This window comes from Haliaeetus albicilla, chromosome 7 (assembly GCF_947461875.1).
Source record: "Haliaeetus albicilla chromosome 7, bHalAlb1.1, whole genome shotgun sequence".
Classification (NCBI taxonomy): domain Eukaryota; kingdom Metazoa; phylum Chordata; class Aves; order Accipitriformes; family Accipitridae; genus Haliaeetus; species Haliaeetus albicilla.
Window position 1 is genome coordinate 41,862,637 of NC_091489.1, and position 18,197 is coordinate 41,880,833.

The 18,197-nt window shown below is 50.2% G+C and overlaps 1 protein-coding gene across 2 annotated transcripts in view; it reads left to right on the plus strand.

Moving 5' to 3' along the window:
* Positions 1–2,680: 2,680 nt before the first annotated feature.
* POU2F3 (POU class 2 homeobox 3) overlaps positions 2,681–18,197 on the plus strand; it is a 44,611-nt gene continuing 29,094 nt past the window's right edge. For both annotated transcript variants that reach the window (XM_069788062.1, XM_069788063.1), the window contains exons 1-3: positions 2,681–3,118; positions 7,436–7,489; positions 8,301–8,369. In XM_069788062.1, coding sequence (XP_069644163.1) covers positions 2,812–3,118; positions 7,436–7,489; positions 8,301–8,369 — 430 coding nt within the window. In that variant the 5' untranslated portion in view covers positions 2,681–2,811. The remainder of the gene's footprint in view (positions 3,119–7,435; positions 7,490–8,300; positions 8,370–18,197) is intronic.

The window sequence follows — 18,197 nt, forward strand, 5'->3', positions numbered from 1 at the left end:
CGGACCGGAGCGGGCAGAGCCGGGCTGGGGGGGGGGGTGTGTGCTCCGTGCCTCAGTTTACAGCTGTGGGTCTCGGTCCCTGCCAGGTTTCGCTCTCTGCCCAGCCTCGCTAGAAGAGAGCTGTGCTGCAGCGCGTTTGCTTTTCCGAAGAAAAATCCTTCCTGGTGCACTTCAGTAATGCCCTCGAAAAGCAGCTGTTGCAGGTGGAGACAGGAGACCTTCCTGGCACAGAGAGCAGGCGCAGTTGGCCAGGAGCACCGGTTTAAATCGTTCCTGCTAGAAAAAAAAGCAGTGGGGGGGGGGGGTGTGTGTGTGTAACATCTTTCTGCAGTTTGTGCTTTCAGGGCCTGTCCAAAGGCCATACTCCATAAATAAGTGCTATCTGCAGAGTTTATCTTCCTCCAAGAAAGGAATAAACATTGGCAGCAGGAGTGGAGGAACACTTCATACAGTGAGGATGAGAGCGGATGGATTATTCGTTGATGGCCATGGAAGAAAAAAAAAAAAAAAAGCAGCATATCTGCTGGCATCTAGGAGTGGTCATCTCAGGGCAGAGTTAAGGCAAATCTGCCTTTGCTGAAGAAGGTGGTCTTATTTCCATGACAGAAAGGAGTGATGATGCTGTGATCCCTCCCCTATTTTTTCTTTCTCTGGGTAGCGGGGATGTTTTGGGTAGCTTAATAACGAGGGTGTATTCTCTCTTGCCTGCATAGCACATCGCTGAAGCCAAGGGTACCCAGGTGAAGGGCTTTGCTCCCACAGCTCTTTGGGGAGATAAAGTGCTTAAATATTATTTTTTTTTTCCCTGCTGTTCCATTGACCACAAAGTAACAGTCAAAAAGCAGATCCCACCAGCTGCAGGGCGATTCCCGGTTGCATTTGGCAGCGCCTGCAGGGCCAGGAGAGGGCACTGCGGCCCTGCCCATGCCGGGACAGCATCCCCGGGCGGAGGGATGCCCGGGATTCCTGTCCGGCTGGAGGTGCCACCGGGGAGGACCTGCCTCCCCGGGGCTCCGCCACGGGCTGCTCGGCTCCGGAGCAAGGGACAAGCGCCAGGAAGCAGAGAGAAAGGGTCGGTGTCAAGTGAAACACCCGGCTGCTGTGCAAAAGGTGCTCTGATGGGGGGGAAGGAGAGCTCTCGTGGTCCCCAGCCTTTCTGGGGCCTTTCTCCTGTGCCCCAGAGGCCCTTCCAGCTGGCTGGAAGCCACAGCAAATCCATGTTGACGCAGCGAAGAGGCCTGATCGCGTCAGTCTTCAAGATGGGGAAAACCCAGACGTGGGGGTCACGCCGAAAACACTAGAAAACAGACCAGCAGCTGCCCAGGAACGCCCCGAGGGTCAGGGCCTGAATGGCTGGGGCTCTGCCACAGGCTCGGGATCCGTGGCAGGAGTCCAGCCCCTCCAGCAGCTCAAAACAAGCTGCCTGTGCAAACCACCCCATGTCGCCTTTCTGCTTCCTGGAGCAGCGCTAAACGGAGCCCGCAGAAATCTCCCCTCGCGCCTGCAAACGTTCATCTGACCTGGGAACTTCCTCTCCTCTCTGCTTTCCCCCTTCCACCTCTCCCCCCGCTTTTCTCCACTTTTTCCTTGTTAGAGTTTCGTTTAACACATCCACCCTTTCTTCCTCGTGTGTTGCCGTCTCCTGAGGATGTCCTCTCTGACCACGCAAGCCGAGGGCAGGCGCTCCGGCTCCATAACAGTTGGACTGGGTTGGAGGTGAGGCTCCAGAGCCTGCCCGCCCGCCCACCCATCTCTTCGGAGAAACCTGTCTTTCCAGGGAGGGAGAGCAGTATGTGGGAAAGCCGAGAGCCCTGGAACGTGAATTAGCCAGGGAGAGATGAATGTGTGATAGCTTGTACCTGGCAGCTACCAACTGAGCGTGTTAACGCTTTCAGGAGGGGTTTGAGCAGCGCTGGAGCTCAGGCGGTTAACGCAGGCGTCCTGCTACCCTGGGCCGTGCTGGGGGTCATCAAGGTAGTGTACGGCGGGGACAGGGAGCAGCCACAGTGCCTGGATCTGTGAGGGTGACTGTTGGTCCCCATCACAGCACAGGGTATAGGCTGAGGAGCTGGCCTCTGGCAGCTCCCTACAGAAGAAGCCAATATTAGGGGATTTTTTTTTGCCTGGCTTCCCTGGAAGGAGGCTGAATACTGCAGCTTTAAACAACGAGGAGGAGGAGAAAGAGGCTGCCTGCCACTTCTCTCCTCTTCTTGGGGGACTGATGTACCGCACAGAGCACGAGTCAGGAAAGGGGCTTCTCCATGTGCTGATCCTAATCCTGCCCTGCATCTTTAGCCAAGTCAGGTTACTCTTAACTTTCCTTTTAGTGCTGATTGTTTCCTACGGCATCGTTCAGGTTCAGCCCAGACCTAAGAGATGCAGACGCTCAACCGCACAGGCTGCTCTCATGGCTCGCTCTGAGCAGACCCCGGGGTTTATCAGAGTGGCCAGAAATGAAGCGAAAGGGCTGCTTAGCGGAGGGGCAGGGCAGTTCCCGCAGCTCGGACGCCTGCCCTTCTGGGTGCTGGCGGCTGCCGCCCAGCCCGGCTCGACGCCTCGGCCTCTCTTACCCACGCGTTGCAAAGGCCAGAGCCAAAAGCCTGTCCGCGAGGGGCCGGCTCGGCCCTGGGGCTGGCGGCAGAGCCCCCGCGTAAAGCCCCCCGCTCGCAGCCCAGCAGGCAGGTGCTGCGGGGTGTATCTGTGCAGCCGAGGGCGGGCAAACCGCCTTCCTTCCTCCCTCCCTCCCTCCTTCCCACCCCACCCCACGCCCTGGTAGCGCTGCAGGGACTCATCCATTCCCCAGTTACTAATATGCAAATGGGTGCTTTTTGCATGGGCCGGGCGCCAGGCTGCTGGGTGTCAGGGCACCCGAGGGAGCCGGAGGTGGGGCGAGGCGTGGCGCGGCGCCGCATGCTCCCCTGGCCCTGCATGGCAACAGGCAATGGAGCTCTAGGTCCCTTGGGGAGCGGACCCACGCCCGGTTTGAGAGGCAGCGGGTGGCAGAGGAGGGAGGACAAACTGGCAGCCCCTGGCAACCTGGGGCTGACGGCAGGAGGCTGGGCGCACCGCGGATTTCCCTCCGCCGGCAGGATGGTGAACCTGGAGTCTGTGCACGCAGGTAAAGGGCACTCGAGGAAGGATCGGGCCGGAGCTCACCGCGTAGCTGGGACCGCGGACTTGGGCAGGAAATGGGATTGCTCTGATTCCTGTGACCTTTCCTCCCTCCTTTCCCTCCTCTGTTCTCCCGCTGGAGTTGGCTATCGCAGCCGGTGCCTGGTTAAGTGCCCGCATTCCTACCTGGGGATGGATGCTGCCCCGATCCTATTTAGGGGGCTGCCAAGCCATGCCCACAATGTGGGCGCACCGCTCACGCTGCCAGCCCTAACGTGGGTCCGGGAGCAGAGCGCAGAGGTCTCTTGGGTACCTGGAAAATGAGCATTTAGTGCCTGACCCCTGGGACTAGTCATCGGGACAAAGCTGGGAGGGGTGAGGAGGGATAAATTCACAGAGGGATGCGGCAAGGATGGAGGGATGCGTGTGTGAGAGCGAGAGCGAGATGGAACGTGGGTTGGAAGGAGAAAAGTTAACGACAAAGAGGGAAAAGGAGGGAGAAATGAATGAAGAGGGAGCTGTAAGAGGCTGGGTTGTGCGAGGAATGAATGAACAGGAATACTCAGAGAGCGATGCCTTCCAGGGGGTCTGATCCAGAGGTACAGCTTAGGTAGTCCCACGTCTTCTCTGAACAGACCTCCCCTCTGCAATTAGCTGGGGAACAAGAGCAGTCACTGCCAACCCCCTTGGAGCTGTGCTGAGCTCCGGCTCTCCCGGACAGAGGGAGTTTAGCTTCTGCCCTCAGCTCAAGCCCCTGTGCTCGAGGGGAAGGACGGCATCCCCGGGCATGCTGGCGCTGAGGGTGACGCTGGGGTAGGAGCAGAGCGGCGGCAGCAGCGAAGGCCAGATCCTGACAGCCCCTTCTGTGGCAGGGGCAAGGCAGCAGGGTGTTGGGGGTATGGGAGCCACGTGCCCTGCTAGCGATCTGTGTCGGGTGCTTTCTGCAGCACGAAACACTGCGTGTTGTCCCCAGGTTTGGAGGGGAGGGGGCGGATACATCCATCGGTCTGTCCCCGGCTCATTCCCATTGGCATGCTGCAGCGAAGCTCAGGCGTTTGGTGGTCCTGCTGTGCAGGGGAGACCTGGGGGTCCCGTGCTCAGTGCCTGTAGCCCCTCAACAGCCCCTGCCTGCGTGTGGGCTCGCGGGCAGGCCTGCAGGGCAAGGCAGATGCTGCGGCAATGCCATCACCCAACACAGTCTCAGCCTGCAGCGGGCCGGCAGAGATGGCCAAAACCTCTGCTCCGTGGCTGCGTTGCAACCTCCCCGTGGCTCTGGGATGCCAGCAGCCCCTCCACAGCTGGTCGGCACCCCACCGAGCAGGCTGGCTCCCTGTGCCAGCCACGGGGAGGGCAGCTGGGGAGCCCCTGGCGCAGCGCAGCCGGCCACGAGGAGAGGCTGCGGGAGGCGTGAGGCTCGTGGTCTTGGCTCGGCGTGTGAGCTTGACTAGTCTGAGCACCTGCGATGGGTGTGCTTGTGTGTGGTGTCTTTCGGGGACGCATCCCCCGCAGGCTCCTATCCACCCATCTGCTTTGCTTGTGGGCGACTCTTTCTTCGTGAGAAGATTCCCAAAATCGATACTGTGCCCTCTGTCAAAGGCAGTGGCATCAGTCCCAGGGTGGATTTGGCCAGGAGCTGCACGCTGAACTTCCATTCTCCCAAATCGTCCCACCTTCCCGTCCGTCAGAAGGGCCTAAGCTTTAAGCAGTCTTTTCACAGGGAGAGAGGCCAGCCTGGGCCCAACCGCTTTCATGTGCCAGAGCCCAACGCTGGTGGGAGGGTGTTTCTTCACCCTTGTGCAAAAGCAGTTCAGCGTGTTCAGTCTCAGGATCCCCGAAAAGCAAGGCCTTGCAGCAGGCTGCTTGCAGAGGTGTGCTCTGTTTCTTCCCTGGCCGTGCAGAGAAGATACAACGTGCAAGGTGAAGGTGGGCTGCTCGGGCTCCGTACGTCCTCCTCCCTGCCAAGAGGGTTTCCCTGCAGCAGCACGTTCCCTGGCCTGTACCACTGCCTCCTCCCCAGGCATTTGGATATTTCACCTTCCTGCAGCCTCCAGAGCGGCTCAGGCACCTAAAGTGCAGAAAATTCAATAGGCTCCACGGAATGGTCTCAGCCAAACTGAGTTCCCCCTGCCACGGCCACCGGCTTTTGTTTTTCCTTTTAAAGTCATCAGGCTGCTTTACCCTAGTGCCCATGTCTGAACAACTACTAGGAATAAGGGCTTGGGAAAGCTTTATTTGCTGACACCGTTTGTTTCAGCAAAAATATAGATGCAGATATATCCCCAGAGAAGTGTCTGCACTGGTATAGTTCCTTTGGTCTGGGTGAACAAACCAGACTACCCCTACTCCAGGTATGTTTGCTAGCTGAGGTATAGCAGCACATTTTTAATATGGCCCAGGCCACAGTGGCGGCTCCAAATAGGTTTGTGGTTAGGAGTTAAGCAGTCCTAAGTTGCATTATTTTTCCCAGAGACTTTTTTACCAGCCTGCTTATTCTCTGTATATTGCCAACTGGCAAAGCTGTATGGAAGGAGCCTGCATTTAGTTGGACTCAAAAGTCTCACAGCCTGTTTTGTCTTGAGATATTTGTTCGGATGGAGAGAGGGGTCAAATCCAGATGCACCACTCTGTCCTGGTTTATAGTGGAAGACTCTTGGGTGTCAGTAAAAAGGTGTTGGCTTTATCTTGTCTACATTTATATCATATTAAAAAGTCGTTCCTCTGCACGACTGCTCCTTGTTCTTAAGGATCCCTTGGAGGATGACTGGTGTGCACTCCTGTCCATAGGTATACAAAAGCTGGCCAGCCCCAAACCACATAGATCAGTTAGCTTTGATCAAAAGGGTTTTCTTTTTCTTCCTCATTCCCCCCCCCCCCCAGATATTTAAACTGTAATAACTTGTGTACATCTATGATGGGAATTTGCATCTTTGTCAATATAAAATTCTTTTGCTCTATATGCGAGAATCACAGGGTATCTTGTTATCTCCTGACTCCGGGAGGAGGGAATTTAACTGATGGATAGCATGTGATATGTAATCAAGTCACAGCTGCAATTCCTCCTTTCCTCCCCGCCCACCCCAGGTTATAAATGGCAGAGGGGCTAAGGGCTCTCTCCTGTGAGAGGGAGAAAGCTTCTCACGGTTTGCTTTTGTGTCTTCCCTTCTTCAGCTCTGTGCACATAAGGGGCTCCTTGGTCTCAGGGATTAGATAATTTTCTTTTGCTAACCTGCCTTCATTTGTTATTTGTGTGCTCACAACGAAACCTGCATTACTTTTTTTTTTTTTTTGCAAACTTGCAGGCTTTCCCACTAAAGCAAGCACCAAACTTCTGCATAGTTTATGATTTTTCTTACCCTATTTTATGAGAACTTGGCACTTTTTTTTTTTTAAGATACTTTTTGGCAGCAAGCAAAACTTTGTGCTTTGTAGATTGCCTAAGTTAGGGTCCCTTGGCAGTATTACAAGACAAGAAGATGTTTATAGCTGATGATAATTACTCTTCCTGCAGTAGAAATGCTTAGAAGCCCCACTAAATGTTCGTGTCTTAATTGCAGTGGGTTTATTTGAAGGGAAAAAAAAAACCAAACCCCACAACTCTTTTCTCTCTCCTTTTTCCTCTCACTCCTTAATACAGTTTAACGAAAGGAAGTTTCTGAAGTATGTGAATGTTTCTGCACTCTGTCTCTTGTATAAAACTTTGTCATTTTTTTCTTCCTTTATTAATTTGCTGAAGAAAAAGCTTGAAACTTTAACCTAAACAAAGCTATTCAATTTCGGCCAAAAAGCAGATAATTTGCCATTTGCACACTGGAAGTTTGAATAGGGGAAAAGAAAACCTGAATGAACAAAGAGGCCTGCCTGCTTTAGTGTGAGTAATAGAGGGAAATAGGTATAAACCCCTATGAGATTCTTCTCACCCTTTTGGAAATAATACAAGGCATATATAGGAAAGAGGAAAAGGTTTGCATGATGCCTTTAAGAAGGCTTCCACCTGCCTTTTCTACCCCAGCAAAACCACAGCAAACACTGGCCCAACTTCCATGCTGTTGTTGTTACCCGATGCAAATCGGATGACATCTGTGGCCGGGATTGGCTGCAGGAAGCACATGCAAATCAGTTGGGTCTTTATAAAAAATATTATTTTTTTTCCCAACTAGCCTGGAAAGAGTTAAAATTCCCATGCAAAGAGTAGAAGAGCGTGAGGGGGTGTCCATCTGAATTTGAATAGATATTCTTCCTTCTTTCACTGCTGTGTACTTTGCCTCTTTTAAGGAGGAGATGAGCAATCCAGTGTAAAGTTGACTATTCCCACCTTTTCTTTCAGCTGTCCCCGAAGGAGAACGTGGCCCCGGGTGTGGTGGCAGCCATCACTTCAAGGGTAAATGAAAAATTTACTGGCATTGATAAGGATGGGGGGAAATAAGCAGGAGCTTGATGGCAAAGCGCTCTTCTTGCTCCTAGGTTGGGGACAGTGCTTTGGAGCAAGGCACCTTCTTCGTGGTTTGTGAGGGGTGTGAGCACGGGCGTGTGGGAGAGAACAGAGTAAACAGTTTGCAAACAGGGATCAGATGTATTGAGAGAAATCAGCTGAGTTTGCCAGGGAGCAAGTGGAGAAGAGAGACTTCCCTTGCCTCTCTGAGAGCATCTTGCTCCGTGCCTGCCTTTCTGAGGCCAGTCCTCCCAGCATGTGCTTTGTACAGCACCAAGCACTGGCCCGGCTGAGCCATCTCAAGGGACAAGGAAAGGATGTGGGAGAGGAGGGGAAAGCTGGCAGGGATCCTCTGCCTCTACAGGTGTGGTGGAGGACGGTGGCAAACTGAGAGCCACGCCAGCTGGTTTGGGAAGCCTGCATAAAGCACAGGGGAGAGGCCACCAAGGCTGGTGGGGCTCCCAGTGGTTAAACAACCCCTCATCCCCTGTGCTGGAGAGGAATGATGCAAAAGGTGAGAACACAGCAGCAGACTGGGGAGGGGGAAAGGAATGAGGGGGATACAAAGAGCAACAGGAGGGAAAGTGCATCCTCGGAGCTGATGAATATTCTAGTGACTGTATGTTGAGGAATCAGAAATTTGAAAGTCTGATGGTTTATTATAATTACACATTCATTTGTGCTGTTTAGTGGAAGCCACATGTGCCTGTTGCCTGGGACTGTGACCTGTTATTAAAATCAGTTGTGCCTCCTTTTCCAGAGATCAAGATGAGCGGTGATGCGGCAGATTCCACAGATACTCGGCACGAACCTGACCAGGTGGAGCCAGGTAAGGAGGGTCCAGGACGTGGGGGGCAGGCAAGGAAGCCCGAGGAGGTAGGGGAAAGAAAAGAAGAAGAGGGGGGGCATGGGTGCTGGAAGTTTCTGTCCACGCTTTGCTCGACTCCTGTTGCTGCTACGTTGCGCTCTTCCAACCAGCCTGGGAGTTGATCAAGAATGCGCTCTGGGCTAGGATTGCGTTCGTATCTTGATCAGCATGCAAGATCCTTCTGTAACAGCAGTGAATCAATGTGCGTCTCAGTAATGTCCTCTGCGGTTTTAGCATGGAAATATGCTCATGTCTTGCCAAAGGAATAATGCCATTGAAATAGTCTTGGTCTGCTCAGTTTAGCACAAACAACTCTTCGTTTTACGTAGGGTTTGTGTCAGGAACATTTCCTCAGACAAAACTCCCTGGGGACTAAGCCTTTTTTTGGCCGTGTATATGTAGAAAAATGGGAGGGACTTCAGGAATAATCAAATCCAGCTAGGTAGTTCCAGCAAAAATTTACCGCTCTTCATCTTGACGCATGATTGGGTTTCTCATGTCCCCTACTCCCACCTGATGGCTGCTCAGACTCTCGCTGCTCTGTGGCTAGAAGCCCCAGTTTTCCTTGAATATGAAAAGCTGAAGTACAGGGTGATCCTTTAAAGATGATAGTGTTGGTGTTAGCACTGATTTCTGCCAGGTTACCTACCAACTTCTGCACTGCCACAAGGTGTGATATACACCAGAAAAATTAGTTTTGTATTTTCTGGCATCGGTTCTGACTGCCACTGCCTGCAGTGGGCTTTAAATGCAAGACCTTGGGTCTGTAATTTCACAAGGGCTCATATCATAGATTCCTTTTTAGGCAAATAAACAGCAATAAGAAATATTTTTAGCACCCACTAGGTATAAAAAATTAAGATTATTAGAAACCTTGAGGCTCATCTGTAAACTGAGAAATAAACACCTTTTAAAACCCAAACTGGTAGAGACAATGTAGAAGAATGATTGTTCTTTGAGCAATGAAGAGCCCTAAGCGGCGTGGTGGTGGGGATATGTGTAACAGCAGATTAGAACTTTACATGAAATGATTTTACTGTTTCTCTTTTACTTCTGTCATTTGAGAGAACTTAGAAAAACTGAGATCTTTGTAAAGCCAGAGAACTCTAGGCATGTTTTAATGGGACTAAAACTACCTCTTTATTTACACTTTTCACTGAGGACTAGACATGCTCTGTGCTTTTAGCTATTAAGCTGGGTTATTTGACATAATGTAAGATAGAGATAAAATCAGGTTCTATTCATGTCCATGAACTCTGATTGACTTTGGTCAGGTCAGCTTCTGCTCAGGGCTTTCAGATGACCCCAAGTTGTTTTTTGAGATAAACGTTTCCAAGCCGCCTTGCAACAAATATGTCCTCAACTTCCCAAGCTCTTTCAAAAAACCCTGGTAGCTGTTACAGGGCCTTATATTGGGAACCAGAGTCTCCTGAAACGTTTCATGCATTTTAGCACACGGACATGATGGATAGCACAGTTGAATTAAGATTAGGGAAGGCTGTATTGAGGGTAGTTATTTGGTTTTGGTATTGGCTGTTACTAAATGTAGTGGGAGACTCTGGCTGCTGATGTTGTCAATAGTGTTATATAGGCGAGAAGCTGGCACCGCAGCTGATTGGGTAAAATATGTTTTTCAGCCTAAGCTTCCCAGACAGCTATTAGTGCTAGCTGTAGCACCTCTTTCTAGTGGTAATTGAGAAAAGAAAGCAGAGAAGTGAAGTCAATTTGTTTTAAAATAGCAAAAATGTTTGCAGCAGCATTAGCTCTGCTCTAGGAGCCTTCAAATCAAGCAGGGAAATCAGAACAAGTAAATCTCCTTCATTTGCAAGAGTGGCACTTCCCTGCGGACTGATGGAAGGAACCTGTTTAAAGTATTCTTTTTTTCTAATGCAGTCCCCGTGACTGTTCAGGGTCTTCAGAGATCACCACATCAGACTCAGCTGGGAAGAGAGGCACTGCAGTGGGTTAGGAGCTTCTTAGGGGACACTAGCAAAGAGCCACAACCCCTCCTGCGGGCTGCCTGGACCCTTGCAGGACTCGCAGGGAAGAGGGTGGCTGGGACAGGATCGCACGCTAGTGCTCAGCTCTATATGTTATACTTCAGGTGGTGTAACCCGGCGCATCAGCCCGACTGGCAGTCACGACCAGGCAAGCCCATGGAGGGGCTGCCTCAATGCTTTTCCTAAAACCTCTACGCATCTTTGTCGTTTGGGTTTTTTTCCCCTCTTTCCGACCATTCTGTTTATAAACAACAAAGCTCTTTGTACTGAACTTCCCTGGAAGTTTTTATTTTCCCTTACACACATTGTTAGAAGAATATTTACTGCAACACCTAATAGTTTAGTGTTTTGTTTACTAGCTTCATGTGGGAAAATCTGTTTTCCAGTGACTCATTAATTGAAGACCCATTTCCTAATGAATTGGACCAATCCACACAGCTCCCCAGGAATCTCGTTACCCCCAAAGGAGAGGGCAGTTACCAAACTAACGACATTATAGCTTATAAAGAATGGAAATCCTTCTAGGTGCATATTTACAAAGGCCTTTCATCACCAAAAGATGCAGACCGGCTCCAAGAAGAATTAAAAAAAAAAAAAAAAAAATACTGGAGGGAGTTGAGTGCCAAAATGCTTTTGTAAACCAAGCCCTTGATCTAAAACTGATGCCTAAAGATCTGATGGGAAGTGTCAGTAGCAGAAGCCTAATCTCATCCTTTCATATCTCTGCCAGTTCTAGGCTTAGAGGGGAAAAAAGGGTAATTTGGGGCATTGTTTTACTTTGAAGGTGTTTAAAATAATCACGGGGCTTTTTCTTTTTTGAGAATATTGTCAAATTGTTCATCTTTTGTAGGAGGTTAGGAAAGTGAAGCTTTTTTTTTTTTCTTTTTCATCCACACCAATTTCATAGAAAATTTCAAAGTTTTTAGTAAGATGGTCTCCAAAAACCCATGTTTGTTTGATTCCACCCCCCCCGCCATGTCTACTGCTTGCAGTGAAATTTTACCATTTTACAAAAAGCTATGATTAAAAAACCAAACTTTCTAAGGAATATCAACTACCCTGCCCAGGTCTGTGAATCTCAAGCCTCCCTTTACTGTAACTCTGCTTTTTTTTATCACAGTACATGTGTGAGGAGTATGTGGAATGGGCACGAATTTCTTCCACGAGGGCTGTGGGTTGGACTGCCTTCCCCCATGGCCCAGGATCTGTGTAGGTCAGCCCCAGTCCGGGCACCGGGTCATGTCTCCAGTCTGAGGGTCCTCTTTACCTGTTCCTGTGTGATGCCAGCGTGGTTTAACGCTTGGCGTGCGGCAGCTGCGGCTGGGCTCGCAGGCAGTCCCGCTGACTCCATGGGGGGTAATGACAAGCGTGAGTTTTATGCTTGGCTGTAAGCTCTTTTCATCTGTTTAAACAGATGAAAGCCATGCCAGCAAGTTCTGGGTTGATTTTTTTATGGGAACTGTGGGGGCTTGGCACTGCAGAGTGTCGCCCCTGGTCTTCAAGCCGAGAGGCAGAGATCTCCCCCTTCTTGTGGTTTATCTAAGCCCTCTGTATCTGATGCAACAAAATGCTGAGGTGGGACTTGCCTCTGTCTGTCTGTTTGTTTGTGTCAGACACTTGTTCCCCGTTTATCTGCTTGATCAAAACAGGTTACACCAAGCAAAGCTACTTCCCTTTGATTTCATCTGTTGAGGCTATGGGGGGGAAGCCAAAGCTTTAACAGAAGGGCGATAGGGAAGCGCTTCAAACACAACCATCGGTAACTGAATAGCTGCAGGCGCTCCGAACATCTTCCCTCCCCACCCTGTAACACGGGGAACTGGCCAGCCTGCCAGGAGCCCAGGGCGGGGTGCGCGATGGGCATCCCAGTACACGGGGAGAGGAGCTGGGGTGTGTACGTGTGGGTGCAATATAGGACAGCCCTACAGCGTTATCGCTGCCTCCGGAGCAGCTGGTATCGCTCCCTGGGACGGTGGTGGTTGGCTGACCCGGCGGCTTCGCCCAGCTGGGTCGGGTCTGGGATCTGGAAGAGGAGCAGCCAGGTAGAGGAGCGCGGTTTCACGGGGAGGGCACGTGGAGCCATAAGCTGGGCTCTTGGCCTGCTTCTGACTCTGGTGGCAATGGTCGCAGGGTTATCTAACCCTCACAGCTTGGGTAACCTATCTGCGTGCATTAGGAAGCAATAAAGCAGGTCTCCTCTCTCTGAGGGTAAGAAAGACCCTCTCCTTTAAATCCCAAGAAAACGAAAGTGCGAAGGAGCTACGATACATCTGCTTCTACGGTCTTGCAAAGCGTCTCTTTTGAGAAGACGCTCCTGTGAATGTCTTTCTTCTCCCCCTGCATCCTCAACTTCAGCCAGCTTGTGCCTGTGGAAGGGTGTCAGCGTGAGACACCTTCCTCCAATGCTGTCACAAGACACCTAAGGTCCCCTGGCAGTGGAGGAGAGAAAGCAAGGGCAGCTCTGAAACTGGACACCAAAACTTCCACCCAAGCAAAAACTCCTCCCAGTACCCTGGCTTCTATGTCAGTGCATTTTGCATTAAATCTGTATCAGGGCAGATGGAAAAACAGAGACCGTGTCTCAGTCTGCCTCTCTGCCACACACTCCCTGTACAAACTTAATTAAGTCTATCTGTGTTCCTCAGCTCCAAAGTGAGGGTCCCGATCTCTTCTCCCACCTTTTTGCCGGGGTGTAAGCCCTTTGATGCAGGTGCTGCTCTCCCCGCGGATGGGTACAACTCCGGGCACAATGGGCTCTGGGACGGCTGTTTTATTGTATTCCAATTGCAGGTGTCAGGGTAGGGTCTCTTTTAAGACATGATGGCTCAAGCTGGAATGGGGTATGGAGGCTCTGACCCCTGTGTCAGCTTCTAACTCAGGCAAAAGGAAATTTGGAGAAGCAAGGGAAGTCAGATTGAGCAGTGCAATGGCTTGTGTGAGATGAGTTGGTGGGTGCTCAGGCAGTGCTGCCTGCTGCACAGGGGCACTCCTTGCTGTGCTCAGCAAGCAAGCTAAGGGCTGCACGATCTGAGCTTTTTTCTTTTGCCTTTTGTTGTTACCGCTTCAGATCGGGCTGGAAACAGACTGCCAGGCCAAAGTCTTTTGAGGAAACTTGGCCTTCCCCAGCCCCGTGCTGAGCCTAGTCCTTGGCTACGCCTTTGCTCTCCAAGGCTAGCTCTCCCTCGTGAAACTTTCCTCAAAGCCTCCAGGATTTCTCTTGTCTCTTCCCTGCAGCCATGCACAGCCCCAGGACAAGTCCTGAATAAATGAAAGCAGCAGCAGTCGGGCTGGAAACAGCTGGTTGCTATGGCAATTGGGCCTGCTCAGGATTTGCATAAGGCTGATGATTTTCATAGCACAGCCACATTTAAGGCAAGCAGGAGAAATTTCCATATTCCCAGCTCCGAGTCAGTTGGGGCGTGGGGGAGGCCAGGAGGGGGATATTTGAAATTCAAATGAAGGTGATTAGGGTTTGAGGTTGGGTTATTTTATTTTTTTTTCTTAAACATCCCATTATGGAAGAGGATAAAAAAGGATGGGGAGGGGAAAGGGGAACAAAAGGCTGGTTTGACTTGAATTAGAGGGGCAAAGGAAGAGCTGGTCTGATCTGCCTCTTGCCTCTGGTCTAAGAGAAGAGACTTGCCCTCTCCCAGCACCTGCAGGTGAAATGTTTTCCGTGGGAACAACTGCTGCCCTCGGGTTTCCTTCTGGAAACTGCCTGAGTCTCCCACACTCGCTGTCCTGCTTTCTCCCCCCCGCACCCTACCCTACACGACGGGTGTATTGCACTCAGAGCTGCAGTGGGACTAGAAGATGGGATTTCTTTGAGGCATTGTTGACAAAGGAAAGGCATTTTTATAACCCAGGGGTTTCTACCCAAATGAAACACTTGAATCTTCAGTGAAAGCTTCCCCTGGAGTCTGTAGCCGTCTGACTGAGTCAGCACAGATTCACTTTTCTTGCTAACCAGTCTTAACTTTCCCATGGAGATGCTCTGATGCCCCGGTTTGGTCTGTTTGTGTCTTTAGAGCAAACAGTTAACATGAAAACTGCAGCCCTATCTGGCTGCCTTGAATCTCCCCATCCTGCTGACACTTTCTCCTGCTCTCTTTAAAAAGCACTTCTTAAAGTAAGCTTTGGCAACTGCAAGCATCCCAGCAGGGCACATAAGGATCTAGGGCACTGACTGATGTCTGCTCAGCTTCAGTTTCTGCTCCCCAGTGCCACTGGACACAGGTGGAGGGAATCAGGGGTAGCCACTAAAATGGAGAGAAGGTCATTTAAGTGAGATCCTACCACCCGGGGCTTTTCCTGCTTGTTCTGGAGAAGTCACTGGTCTGGCTGCTGGGAACAGTAGCGTTAAGGGCTACGATCTGGTATTTGCTTGAGTCCTCAATCCTGAGGAGTATATCTGATGCTGAATATCTTTTTTTTGCTTAATAGAACCACATCCTTCTCAGTGCAGGTGAGCATTTTACTTCATTTACAGCATGTGGGTCAAGTATTGTTTATAGTTATAATAATTGTTGCCACTCTTTTCTTTACCTGCTCTTGGGCAATCTTTTAACTTCACATGTTGTTTGAGGTGAGAGATTTGATTCTTGTCTCAGTTAATGTGAACAAGTTAATTTCTCAGCTTCTAGAAAATGTATGTCGAAAGGCACTCTGCATCTGGTCTGCTTTGTCAATCTCTAATGGCATTGTGCTTTATCAGCTGGAGTGTTAAAATCCTCAAGATAGGTGAGATTAATCTTAATTTTAGATATTCCATACTTTGAGGAGGAAGTCTGACCTACTCACCCCAGGCTCCTTGTACAGTCAATGATGAAAATAGGTATCTCCAGAAGGTGATTCATCTCTCTGCCGTCTATCTCGGGGGTGAGATGAATTGCCCTCTGGAAGCGCCCGCTTCCTCTCTGTAGCTGTAAAGGGAGCCTAGAGCAATTGGCTCAGAATTAGACACCTAAAAGTTAGACATCTAAGCCCAGGCAGCTGAATCCCCGGCCTGGTGTCTGCCTGGCACTGTTCCCCCATTGCCGTTCAGCTGTTCTGAATTTCCCTCCCAAACGCATGCGGCAGAAAACTGATTCCCTGTGGGAATTCCCCAACACCTGTTAAAGATTGAAATCACCTTCTAATTCCCTGTCCCTCCTGTGCAGCTGAGATCAAACTGTGAGGTGAATTAAGTGTGTAGTTGGGCGGGAAGGGGGATAAGGTTAGCTAGCTTTCTGATTGCAGCCCTGATTTTTGTCACTGGGTGAAAAGCCAGGGTGGCTGTCACTCCCTGGAGGTGACATCTGCATGTTGCTGCGTGTGTTTGCCTTGTGAAGATGAAGGCGCACTGCAATCTTGATTTTACTTTTCTCCCATTACAGTGCTTTTATCGTCTAGTGCTGGACTGGCTTGGCGGCCTCCAGTGGGAATTGTGTCAGTTCTGATAGAGTGCTTGTCTTTGGTTTTCAGAGCAAATGCTGCGTTCCAGGTGGGGGCAACAGCAGCGGGTGGGGGGAAGCCATCCGGAACTGTTCTGCTGCTCCCATCCCCAGAGAAACTTCCCCAGGCAAACTCGCACCAGATCTGATGCCAGTGCTATGCAAAACAGCTGCCAGGTGAACCAAGGAGAGCAGCGTAGTCCTTGTCTGCTGTGCTGCAGGGAGCCAGCTGAGCTTATCGCTGCCTTTTTCCCCCTGTCCAGAACACCCATAAAGAGGGGAATGAAGGCTTGTTTGATGGGGAGGCTCCTGGGAACCATAGAGCAAGGGGCTCAAAGCAATCTTTCTCCATTTAAATCCCAGGGCTTCCCCAGTTTGATGCAATTTAAGGAGGGGAGGACTGCGTCTAGCAGACGCTGGAGACTTTGGATCCCATTCTGTCTGGCTGGTGTAGCAAGAGGCAAGTTGTTGGCTGGTGTGAAGCTCCAGCAAAATTAGTGGAGTTCTGGCAGTTTACGGCAGCTGAGAATCTGCTGCCACTTACACTTTTCTTTCTTTTTATCTCCTGGAGCTAGAAAAGATTAAATCTTAAGTACAGATCCTCGTTGTTTGAACAGCCCGTTCCTTTAAGGAGAGAAACGACTACTTCAGTGTGAGTCCTGATGTTGATAGAAACTGGGAGGAAACTGAGTCTATTTTTAAAAATATTTGTAGGAAAATTACTGATTTAACTGAAAGAGGAGAGTTGTTATCCCCATCACACCCAAACCTTAGCTTGCAGCTGGAATAATTTTAATTTCACTGAAACACAAGCTTTTACTGGAATAGAAAAAGACAAGATTTGTTTGCAAATAAATCTGTGCACAAACACTCACTGGTCCTGCTGAAATGAAGAGATTTGTGTATCCAGCTCCCATTTACATAACCACTGGGAGTAGAAATCACCTCGCCCAGTTTTAAATATCTCACTATTGGACATCTAAGTCTGAAGTAGTTGCCCCGGGTCCCTTTGTAGTCAATAAAGAGAAATAGTCATCTCCAGAGGGCCATTCATCTCAACTTAAGATAGGCGTCTAAGATAGGTCAGATGAATGGCCTCTGGAGGTGCCTATTTCTCCTCGCTGTCTACCGAGACAGCCTGGGGCACTTATCTCAGACTTAGACGCCCAAGCTACGACTGAGTTAGTGTCAATCTCCATGCATATTTGCAGTATGCTCTACTGTCACAGAATACCTGGCTGATGTGCTCCCGCTTACCCCTGTCGACCTGCAGTGGGACATGCAAGAGAGCAGAGGGTAGGACTTGGAGGAAGCTGTGTCTGGCCTTGTAGGAGAGGAAGGGAAAACGAAAGGTAGAAGTCTGTCAGCTGCACATGCTTGTGAAGCGAGGAAAAAAGAAGGAGATGGGAAGCTTGGAAGAGGAAGAAAGAATACACTGGAGAACTTGGGCCTCGTGGTAGCAATGTGGAGTGAAACTCCGTTCCAGCTGTGCATCTCAAGTTCCAAGTTTTGGGGTGTATGATAGTGACTCAGAGCCGTCATCACTGGGACCTAGGGATTTCCCTCAAGGTCTTTGAATCTTGCCTCATCAACATGCTGCATTTGAACGTGAGCGAAACTCTTATATCCAAGAAACCAGAAGATTACCTTTTCCTTCCTGTTCTATTTTAGCAACTGGGAACTTTATTTCCTCCTTCTCTCCTCCTTGCCTTTCTTCCCTTTAGCTACTGCCTTTAGATTACATCAACCCCCCGTGGGTTTCAAAGGTAGAAACTGCAGGCCTTGAAGATCCTCACACAGTCCTGCTCAGGTGTGTGGATACTGATTGCGATCATCTATTAACACTATCAGCATTCCCATCGTTATATGTGCAGTTGTTGGCTCTTGGGGCGTAGAGCTGGAACGCAATGAATGAACAAATTCCTCGGGCAGGACCAGCTGGAGAGAGGTGGTCAGGGAGCAGATGGTTACAGTGAGAGGCACGGGAGCATGGAAGCGCGTGGCAGGTTGGAGGTTGTAGCAGAGTAGGGAATTACATGGAAGAGGATAAAGACCTGAGACTGGGAAGAGAAAAAGCTTTGAGAAGCAGGTTGGGAAGAAGACGGGAAGTGAGGGCAGGCTGTAGCACAGCAGAAACGTGGACAGGCTCGGGGAGAAGGTGCAGAGCTGGATCTAGGTTGAGTTGCAGATGATGAGAAGATGGAGGACATTCGGGGGGAGGGGGCAACAGCTTGTCCTGCTATGAAATAGTGCTCTGGTATTTTTTGATAGTGAAAACCTACAGCTCAGCCTAACAAGAGCAACAAAAGGCAGCTCAGTTTCCACAGCCAATGCTGTTAACATGTTGCAGATTAAAT